The following is a 12144-nucleotide window of genomic DNA, read 5'->3' as shown; positions in this document are numbered from 1 at the left end:
TCACATCTCTTCTCAAAACCCTCCAGTGTTCTGCGCAGCAAGGGATACAGTCAACAGAGTGAAAAGGCAGCCTATAAAAAATATTTGTAAACCATGTATCTGATAAGGGGTTAATATCCAGAATATATAAAGAACTTCTACAATTCAATAAAAAAAACAAGTAATCATTCATAAATGGGCAAAGGACTTGAATAAACATTTCTTCATAGAAGATACACAGTTAGCCAATAAAAGATGCTCAATATCACTAATCATCAGGGAAAAGCAAAATCAAGACTACAATGAGATATCACTTTACAGCCCTTAGGATGGCCACTATCAAAAAACAAAATACCTAGTGTTGGTGAGGATGTGGAGAATTTGGAACCCTTTGCATGGTTTATGAAAATATAAAATGGTACAGTCACTATGGAAAACAGTATAGAGCTTCCTTGAAAGGTTAGAAATAGAATTACAAATGATTCAGCAGTCCCACTTCCTGGTGTGTATACAAAATAATTGAAAACAGGATCTCAAAAAGATATTTGCACACACATATTCACTGCAGCATTATTCACAATTTCCAGGAAGCAACCTAAATGTCCATTGACAGATGAAGAAAATGTGACATATACATACAATGGAAAATTATTCAGCCCAAAAAGAAGGAAATTACATCTGATAAAAGAATGTAATCCAAGATATACAACCAACTAATAGAACTCAGCAGTAAGAAAACAACAAACCAGCTTAAAAATGGGCCAAAGAGGGGAGGAGCCAAGATGGCAGCATTAGTAGGGCAGCGGAAATCTCCTCCCAAAACCATATATATTTTTTGAAAATACAACAAATACAACTATTCCTAAAAGAGAGACCAGAGGATACACTACAACAGCCAGGCTACATCTACATCTGCAGGAATTTAGCATCTCACAAAGGGGGTAAGATACAAGCTGTGGCCCGGTGAGACCCAAGCGCTCCCCCAACCCCAGCTCACTGGTGGGAGGAAAGGAGTCGGAGTGGTGAGGGAATGGAAGTGCAGGACTGCTAAATAACCAGCCCTAGTCATCTGCACTGGGAGCACAGACACACATTGCACGGTGTGCTGGATATTAGGGAAACGAAAAAGTAAAATCTGCGAGCGCGTCCCCGCAGCCAGCTCCCCTGGGACAAAAGAAAAGTGAGTGGTTTTTGAAAGTCTTAAGGGGACAGGGGCTTCACAGTTGGAAGGAATCATACCGGCACACTCACCCCAGCAGGCTAGGAATTCTGAGGAACTTCAGGCGCTCTAGCCCCCTGGGTGGCAACGCAGCTCTGAAGACACTCATGATGATAAGCAGCCTGCCATTCATTCCCCCCAGCTGGCACGGCCCCGCCCACAGTGGCACAGCAGCTGGAGAGGGACCCTGCACACAGCAACAGCCCAGAGCCTCCTCCTGGCATGCAGCCACCCGGGCCAGACCCAGAGGCCACCACCAGTGCACAGCTGCCCGGCACAGGCAGAGGAAGCCAGGGAAAGGCGCAGAGGGGTGCCGTTCTCACAGGAGAGCACACCTGGCATGCCTGCCTCTTCCTGCAGGGCTCTGGGCTACCCTGATGGCATCCCCAATGGCGGCAGCTCAGGGAATTAACCCAGACACTGCTCCAGGTATGCGGGTAACCAACACAGGCAGCAGAGAAAGGCAAGGCAACCAGCAAGCAGGAAGGGACTTTGTTCTCCCAGCTGACACACATGCTACCTGCCTACAACTACCTGTATTGCCATGAAAAGGCAGAAGAATTTGGTCCAGTCCACAATTACCCAGACAATCCCTGAGAGACGGCCTGGGGAGATAGATTTAACCAATCTTCCTGAAAAAGAATTCAAAATAAAAGTCATAATCATGCTGATGGACCTGCACAGAAGTATGCAAGAGCTAAGGGATGAAGTCAGGAGGGAGAACACAAAAATAAAACAATCTCTGGAAGGACTTAAGAGCAGACTGGATGAGGTGCAAGAGACCATTAATGGAATAGAAATCAGAGAAGAGGAATACAGAGAAGCTGAGGCAGAAAGAGAGAAAAGGATCTCCAGGAAAGAAAGAATATTAAGAGAACTGTGTGACCAATTCAAACAGAAAAATATTTGCATATAGGGGTACCAGAAGAAGAGAGAAAAAGGGATAGAAAGTGTCTTTGAAGAAATAATTGCTGAAAACTTCCCCAAACTGGGGGAGGAAATAGTCTCTCATACCATGGAAGCCCACAGATCTCCCAACACAAAGGACCCAAGGAGGACAACACTAAGATATATAATAATTAAAATGGCAAAGATCAAAGACAAGAACAGAGTTTTAAAGGCAGCCAGAGAGAGAAAAAAGGTCACCTACAAAGGAAAACCCATCAGGCTATTGTCAGACTTCTCAACAGAAACCTTACAGGCCAGAAGAGAACGGCATGATATATTTAATGCAATGAAACAGAAGGGCCTTGAACTAAGAATACTGTATCTGGCACGATTATCATTTAAATATGAAGGGGGGATTAAACAATTCCCAGACAAGCAGAAGTTGAGGGAATTTGCCTCAAACAAACCACCTCTACAGGATATTTTAAAGGGACTGCTCTAGATGGAAGGAAGCACTCCTAAGGCTAAATAGATGTCACCAGAGAAAATAAAATCACAACAAAGAAAGCAGACCAACCAAATACTAACTAAAGGCAGAAAATAAAACCAACTATTCACAAAAGCAGTCAAAGGAAACACAAAAGAGTACAGAATAAAACACCTAACATATAAAGAATTGAGGAGGAGGAATAAGAAGGGAGAGAAATAAAGAATCATCACACTGTGTTTATAATAGTTTAATAAGCGAGTTAGGTTAGACGGTTAGATAGTAATGAAGCTACCCTTGAATGTTTGGTAACCGCGAATCTAAAGCCTGCAATGGTAATAAGTGCATATCTTTCAATAATCACCCTAAATGTAAATGGACTGAATGCACCAATCAAAAGACACAGAGTAATAGAATGGATAAAAAGCAAGACCCATCTAAATGCTTCTTATAAGAGACTCACCTCAAACCCAAAGACATGCACAGACTAAAAGTCAAGAGATGGAAAAATATATTTCATGCAAACAATAGGGAGAAAAAAGCAGGTGTTGCAATACTTGTATCAGACAAAATAGGCTTCAAAACAAAGAAAGTAACAAGAGATAAAGAAGGACATCACATAATGATAAAGGGGTCAGTCCAACAAGAGGATATAACCATTATAAATATATATGCACCCAATACAGGAGCACCAACATATGTAAAACAAATACTAACAGAATTAAAGGATGAAATAGAATGCAATGCATTTGTTCTAGGAGACTTCAACACACCACTCACTCCAAAGGACAGATCCACCAGACAGAAAATAAGTAAGGACACAGAGGCACTGAACAAAACACTAGAAAAGATGGACCTAACAGACATCTACAGAACTCTACACCCAAAAGCAGCAGGATACACATTCTTCTCAAGTGCACATGGAACATTTTCCAGAATGGACCACACACTAGGCCACAAAAAGAGCCTCAGTAAATTAAAAAAGATTGAAATTGTACCAACCAACTTCTCAGACCACAAAGGTATAAAACTAGAAATAAATTGTACAAAGAAAACTAAAAGGCTCACAAACACATGGAGGCTTAACAACATGCTCCTAAATAATCAATGGATCAATGACCAAATTAAAATAGAGATCAAGCAATACATGAAGACAAATGACAACAGTAGCACAATGCCCCAACTTCTGTGGGACACAGCGAAGGCAGTTCTAAGAGGAAAGTATATAGCAATCCAGGCCTATTTAAAGAAGGAAGAACAATCCCAAATGAATCCCAAATGAATAGTCTAAAGTCACAATTATTGAAACTGGAAAAAGAAGAACAAATGAGGCCCAAAGTCAGCAGAAGGAGGGACATAATAAAGATCAGAGAAGAAATAAATAAAAGTCAGATGAATAAAACAATAGAAAAAAAATCAATGAAACCAAGAGCTGGTTCTTTGAGAAAATAAACAAAATAGATAAGCCTCTAGCCAGATGTATTAAAAGAAAAAGAGAATCTACACACATCAACGGAATCAGAAATGGGAAAAGAAAAATCATGACGGACCCCACAGAAACACAAAGAATTATTTTAAAATACTGTGAGAATCTATATGCTAACAAGCTGGAAAACCTAGAAGAAATGGACAACTTCCTAGAAAAATACAACATTCCAAGACTGACCAAGGAAGAAACAGAAAATCTAAATAGACCAATTACCAGCAAAGAAATTGAATCGATAATCAAAAAACTACCCAGGAACAAAACTCCCGGACCAGATGGATTCACTGCTGAATTTTATCAGACATATAGAGAAGACATAATACCCATTTTCCTTAAATTTTTTCAAAAAATAGAAGAGGAGGGAATATTTCCAAACTCATTCTATGAAGCCACCATCACCCTAATACCAAAACCAGGCAAAGACCCCACCAAAAAAGAAAATTATAGACCAATATCCCTGATGAACATAGATGCAGAAATACTCAACAAAATATTAGCAAACCGAATTCAAAAATACATCAAGAGGATCATACACCATGATCAAGTGCGATTCATCTCAGGGATGCAAGGATGGTACAACATTCGAAAATCCATCAACATCATCTACCACATCAACAAAAAGAAAGACAAAACCTACATGATCATCTCCATAGACACTGAAAAAGCATTCGACAAAATGCAACATCCATTCATGATAAAAACTCTCAAAATGGGTATACAGGGTAAGTACCTCAACATAATAAAGGCCATATATGACAAACCCACAGCCAACATCATACTTAACAGCGAGAAGCTGAAAGCTTTTCCTGTAAGATCGGGAGCAAGAGAGGGATGCTCACTCTCCCCACTGTTATTCAACATAGTACTGGAGGTCCTAGCCATGGCAGTCAGATAAAACAAAGAAATACAAGGCATCCAGATTGGTAAAGAAGAAGTCAAATTTCACTATTTGAAGATGATATGATATTGTACACAAAAAACCCTAAAGACTCCACTCCAAAACTACTAGAATTAACATCTGAATTTAGCAAAGTTGCAGGGTACAAAATTAATACACAGAAATCTGTTGCACTCCTTTACACTAACAATGAACTAGCAGAAAGAGAAATCAGGAAAACAATTCCATTCACAATTCATCAAAAAGAATAAAATACCTAGGAATAAACTTTCACTAACCAAGGAAGTGAAAGAACTATACCCTGAAACTATAAGACACTCTTAAGAGAAATTAAAGAGGACATTAACAAATGGAATCTCATCCCATGGTCTTGGCTAGGAAGAATTAATATTGTCAAAATAGCCATCTTGCCTAAAGCAATCTACAGATTCAATGCAATCCCTATCAAAATACCAACAGCACTCTTCAACAAACTGGAACAAGTAGTGTTAAAATTCATATGGAACCTCAAAAGACCCTGAATAGCCAAAGCAATACTAAAAAGGAAGAATAAAGCAGGGGGGACCTCACTTCCCAACTTCAAGCTCCAACTACAAAGCCACAGTAATTAAGACAATTTGGTACTGGCACAAGAACAGACCCACAGACCAGTGGAACAGAATAGAGAGTCCAGACATTAACCCAAACATATATGGTCAATTAATATACATTAAAGGAGCCATGGACATACAATGGGGAAATGACAGCCTCTTCAGCAGTGGGTGTTGGCAAAACTGGACAGCTACATGTAAGAGAATGAAACTGGATCATTGTCTAACCCTATACACAAAAGTAAATTTGAAATAGATCAAAGACCTTAATATCAATCATGAAAACATAAAACTCTTAGAAAAAAACATACGCAAAAATTTCTTAGACATAAACATGAGCAACTTCTTCATGAACATATCTCCCTGGGCAAGGGAAACAAAAGCAAAAATGAACAAGTGGGACTATATCAAGCTGAAAAGCTTCTGTACAACAAAGGATACCACCAATAGAACAAAAAGGCATCCTACAGTATGGGAGAATATATTCATAAATGACAGATCCAATAAAGCATTGACATCCAAAATATATAAAGAGCTCACACACCTCAACAAACAAAAAGTAAATAATCCAATAAAAAAATAGTCAGAGGAGCTGAACAGACAGTTCTCCAAAGAAGAAACTCAGATGGCCAACAGACACATGAAAAAATGCTCCACATCGCTAGTCATCAGAGAAATGCAAATTAAAACCACAATGAGATATCACCTCACACCAGTAAGAATTGCCACCATCCAAAAGACAAACAGCAACAAATGTTGGCGACGTTGTGGTGAGAGGGGAACCCTCCTACATTGCTGGTGGGAAAGTAAATTAGTTCAACTATTGTGGAAAGCAGTATGGAGGTTCTTCAAAAACTAAAAATAGAAATACCATTTGACCCAGGAATTCCACTTCTAGGAATTTACCCTAAGAATGCAGCAGCCCAGTTTGAAAAAGACATATGCACTCCTGTGTTTATCCCAGCACTGTTTACAATAGCCAAGAAATGGAAGCAACCTAAGTGTCCATTAGTAGATGAATGGATAAAGAAGATGTGGTACATATACACAATGGAATATTATTCAGCCATAAGAAGAAAACAAATCCTACCATCTGCAACAACGTGGATGGAGCTAGATGGTATTATGCTTAGTGAAATAAGCCAGGTGGAGAAAGACAAGTATCAAATGATTTCACTCATCTGTGGAGTATAAGAACAAAGAAAAAACTGAAGGAGCAAAACAGCTGCAGACTCGCAGAACCCAAGAATGGACTAACAGTTACTAAAGGGAAAGGGACTGGGGAGGATGGGTGGGAAGGGATGGATAAGGGGTGGGGGTGAAAGAAAGGGGGCATTATGATTAGAATGTATAATGTGGGGGCACGGGGAGGGCTGTACAACACAGAGAAGATAAGTAGTGATTCTACAGCATCTTACTATGCTGATGGACAGTGATTGCAATGGGGTATGTGGGGGGAAATTGGTGATGCGGGGAGTCTAGTAAATATAATGTTCCTCATGTAATTGTAGATTAATGATACAAAAAAAAATGGGCCAAAGACCTTAACAGACACCTCACCATAGAAGATATACAGATGGCAAAGAAACATGAAAAGATGCTCTACTTCACATTTCATCAGGGAAATGTTAATTAAAACAAGTTCCCACTACACACATATTAGAATGGCCACAATCTGGGACAGTGACAACAGCAAATGCTGGTGAAGATGTGGAGCAGCAGCAACTTTCATTCATTATTGGTGGGAATGCAAAATGGTAAAGCTACTCTGGAAGACAGTTTGGTGTTTTCTCACAAAACTAAACATACTCTTACCGTATGATCCAGCAATTGCATTCCTTCATATTTGCCCAGAGGAGTTGAAAATTTGTGTCTACACAAAAGCCTGCACCCAGATGTTTATAGCAACTTTATTCATAACTGCCAAACTTTGGAAGCAACCAAGGTGTCCTTCAGTAGGTGAATGGATAAAATGAACTGTGGTACATTCAGACAGTGTCATATTATTCAGCACTAAAAAGAAGTATACTACCAAGACATGAAAAGACATGTAAGAACCTTAAATACCTATTACTAAATGAAAGAAATGAATCTGAAAAGACTACATACCATATGATTCCAACTATATGACTTTGTGGAAAAGGCAAACCATATGGAAATAGTAAAAATATCCTTGTTTGCCAGGGTTTAGGGAGGAGGAAGGCATGAATAGGTGGAGCACAAAAGGATTTTTAGGGCAGTGAAACTATTCTTTTTGATACTATAATGACAGAAACATGTCATTATACATTTGTTAAAGCCTATAGAATGTACAACACCAAGAGTGAACCCTAATGTAAACTGTGGACTTCAGGTGGTAATAATTTGTCAATGTAGTTCATCAGTTGTAATAAATGCACTCTGGTGGGGGTGTTCATAATGGGGGAGGCTATGCATGTATGGGGATAGGGCCACCTGAAATCTCTGTACCTTCTGCCCAATTTTTCTGTGAAATGAAAATTGCCCTAAAAAAATTAAGTCAATAAAAAAAAAAATGGCAGAAATGATAAGGTAATAGGCTTTCTATAGAATGAGTGTGTGGGCTTGTATAGGTGTAGAAGTGGTGAAGGTGGTTGACTATGAATGCTTATTCCCTTTTTTACTTCCTTCTTCCATTAAACATTTTGAAAGGGCTGTTGTGTCTTTTATTCCCCCCACACACACTGAGTTCTGTAGCTGTGCCACCTAGATATAGCCTTTCATTTTTTCTCTTTTGCCACCTTTTTGATAAAGGGAGTACAGTTCAAATAGTAGGCACTTAGTGCTTTGGCACGAATATCCTTCACAACTCCAAGATCATGTCTACCTTTCAAAAATCCTTCTGTCAAAAATCTTAACCTCTCTGTGCCTTACTTCTCACATCTGCAAAGTGAGTGAAATAGTAATACCTACCTCATACAGTTTTTGTAAAGATTAAATGTTAATGCACATAAAGCTTGTAAAACTGGTCTGGCATATATAGTAAACACTCAATGTTTAGATCTGTTATCATTGTTGCTATTGTTATTAACTAATGTATTCATGTTTGTCATAACTGTTCATCCTATCAATCAAATATATTTCCTTTATATATATTCCTTTTCAACGTATATTCCTTCAGACTTCCTTCTTAGTCTCCAGTGTAATTCAAGAGCCTTCTCCAATTTCAAACAATCTAATGAAGAAATTTATACATGTAGAGATGGCTGATTTCATTTCTTTGATCTTTTTGAGAGTAGAATTCTAAGAGTAAACATATCTTTTCCTTCATGTTGCAGGTGGTATGCAAGATTACAATTATGTATGGGCCAACTGCTTTGAGATCACATTAGAACTGTCTTGTTGCAAGTACCCACCTGCTTCACAGCTTCGACAAGAATGGGAGAACAATCGTGAGTCTTTGATCACATTGATTGAAAAGGTAAAAGTACTGGCTGGAAGGTTGGCGTATGGAAATAATGAATTAAATAAAGAAGAAATTCGGTTGTATGTGAATAACAGTCTATACTAAATACCCTTTATTTATCTGTTTTTATTATTTAAAATTGGAGATTATCTTTAGAAATTATTATATTAGAATCTTTTAGAATATATTCTAGCTGGGTCTTTCTTGCCCTCAGCTCTTTTCCTCCAGAGGGCTTCCTGTGATTGTCTTTGCTACTTCTGCAAACTGAAATAATTAGCCAAATATGTAATAACAGGTTCTTACAATGTCATATGATCATATTTGCTGTAGAGTCTTTACCATTATATGAACCATGTACATAAGTTTAAGCAGCAGGCAGGCTAGCTAATATGCTGTTGGATATGCCAGAAATTATTACTTCTACCTTGTTGAGAAAATGAGAAGTTTGGCTGTGAGAAGAGGGAATTTCAAGAACACATTAGTAGTCTAGATTTCAGACATATATGACTTAAATTTTTGTCTATATTTTATGTAACTGGGATTGAAAAATATTTCAGGGAGATAGTGGAGTAACCTTAGTTTTTAGAAATTTTAGTATCAGTGTAGAGGGATTATGATCTCTTGCCTTCCAAACTGATTGTCTCTGAACAGTCAACTTTGATTCTTGTTTTTTTAGGTCCACATTGGAGTTAAAGGATTTGTTACAGATTTGGTGACAGGATCTGGCTTAGAGAATGCAACCATTTCAGTGGCTGGTATTAATCATAATATCACAACAGGCAGATTTGGTGATTTCCACAGATTACTTATTCCTGGAACTTATAACATTACAGCAGTTTTAACTGGGTAAAAATTTAAACTAGACCCTTAAAGTAACAAGCCTCTGTTTATATTTAAGATAGAAATATAATCTAGTTAATGTTATTTACTGTATTTAGCTTTTATTTTCAAACTTTGTTTTCTGATTTTTTTCCTCCTTGTATAATGAGAAAAGACTGTCACATAGTAGTGTACAACTGGATGTGAAGCATAATTGTAAAATAAGGAGGAAGGACCGTTTTAAAAACTTGGAAAGATGGTCAGCTATGTAAAGCATTGCCTCTAGGCTTATTTAATACCAGAGTAGAAGAAACTCAGAGCTCTACAAAAGACATTTTGAAGAGCTGTCTTATCGTTAGTTTTTTAATACATGAACCGAATGGTTTCTCCCTACCCCTGGAAACCTTTCTGGAAGCTCACTCTGCTAAGAATTTAATTGATAACCTTTAACTTAATTTTGAACTTTCCTATTTGGGAAAGTAGATAGAATATCAGTTTGATGCAATTTTTTGTAAGCATTCTAATGTGTGGAACTTGAGAAGGTGGTAAGAGAAATAGTTCTTTAAAACTTAACCCTCGGATTCTCTAAGGGATAATATCCCAAAAGTCTTGAGTTAACCTTAAATATCTTGAGTTTATCTTTATTTGGCTTGAGTTTTGATAGACCACTAAATACAAGAGTATGAAAAGGCTATTGTGCTTTTGTAATGTTAAAGCATTGTGTGTTTTCATGTAACTCCAAGCCATCTACTTTTTCAAATTTTCTTTTTCAGGTATATGCCACTGACTATTAATAATATAATAGTGAAAGAAGGACCAGCCACAAAGGTGAATTTTTCCCTTCGGCCAACTGTGACTTCAGTAATCCCTCACACAACTGAGGTTGTAGTAACGGCGAGCACAGTTGCTATACTTAATAATCTTCCTGGAACACAATCCTTTCACCAGCCAATTCAGCCAAAGGACTTTCACCATCACCATTTCCCTGATATGGAAATCTTCTTGAGAAGGTTTGCCAACGAATATCCTAACATCACCCGGCTTTATTCATTAGGAAAATCTGTAGAGTCGAGGGAACTTTATGTAATGGAGATATCTGATAATCCAGGTGTTCATGAACCAGGTAATTGGTGTGGTCTTATACATAATTCCAGTAGTACTATAATTCCAGAGCTATGTACTATATTGCAAAGTTTTACCTAGAAAGGTCACTCATAGTATGTATCACTGGAACAAAGAAAATATAACCAATCTTTTGCCAGAAAAGAAGAAAATCCATCTGATAATCCATATTAGGCACAGTATTTAATACACTGCATAGATTAGATTCTTTCTGTTAATAGTATTTTTATTTTCATATTATATGGCATATGTATGTGTACATATATATGTATATATATTTTTTGAGCCTGTTCAGACTTATATGTTATTAAGGAAGCTGCTTTATAAGATGCTTCTTTTGTTAAAATAATCTTTTCTTAAATTTTTGATTTAGGGTCTGCACACACTGGGTAAAAAATAGAGTCCACAAGAAATGAAAAAGGAAAAAAAGTCTTCCATGTAATTATTTTGTTTTCAGGTGAACCAGAATTTAAGTATATTGGAAATATGCATGGAAATGAAGTGGTTGGAAGAGAACTGCTATTGAACCTCATTGAATACCTTTGTAAGAACTTTGGAACAGACCCTGAAGTCACAGATTTGGTTCGTAGCACTAGAATTCACCTTATGCCTTCCATGAATCCTGATGGATATGAAAAGGCCCAGGAAGGTAAAGAATAGCTGCCTTTGATGCCTAACCTTTTTGACTGTGATATGGCATGATTATTTGGGGGTCATAGAGAATTTGAACTGCCTGTTTGCTTGGAAATTCTTCTTGTTTTATTCTTGTAATTTACAATTGACTCTAGCTTCTGTATTCTTGTAAGATAGGCTAGTTCATTCAATGATTATGTAGTTGAGTTTATATTTAGTGAAGTTCTCTCCTTTGGTAATAGCTCAAATTTACTAAAAATAATAAGAGATTTTTATAAATTATCCCATTTTAATAGTAATTCTTGTTAAATTATTGTATTGGGAACCTAATCTCATAAATGAAAATGCAAAACAAATATCTTTTGAAGCCAGTGATTCTATTTTGACTCCCACTTTTACTCCCCAGGTATATTCTAAACCTGCTAAATTACTGACTTCCCATTCCTCAGCCCCCTCTGGGCTAGCCCCATTTCTCCTAGGGCAACATAGTAAGGGCAGGCAGAGCAACTCGCTTACATGGACCACCTTATACAGAATACCTTTGAGTCAAAATAGCTGAAGTAGTATGTGTTGGATTTAGTATATGTGAAACATGGCTT

General features: G+C 37.5%; 1 protein-coding gene across 1 annotated transcript in view; it reads left to right on the top strand.

Moving 5' to 3' along the window:
* CPD (carboxypeptidase D) overlaps positions 1–12144 on the top strand; it is a 63998-nt gene that overhangs the window by 24146 nt on the left and 27708 nt on the right. The window contains exons 3-6 of the mRNA XM_036906251.2: positions 8844–8986; positions 9648–9817; positions 10564–10913; positions 11370–11561. Coding sequence (XP_036762146.2) covers positions 8844–8986; positions 9648–9817; positions 10564–10913; positions 11370–11561 — 855 coding nt within the window. The remainder of the gene's footprint in view (positions 1–8843; positions 8987–9647; positions 9818–10563; positions 10914–11369; positions 11562–12144) is intronic.

This window comes from Manis pentadactyla, chromosome 4 (genome assembly GCF_030020395.1).
Source record: "Manis pentadactyla isolate mManPen7 chromosome 4, mManPen7.hap1, whole genome shotgun sequence".
Taxonomy (NCBI): Eukaryota; Metazoa; Chordata; class Mammalia; order Pholidota; family Manidae; genus Manis; species Manis pentadactyla.
This window is presented reverse-complemented; position numbering and strand designations above follow the sequence as displayed.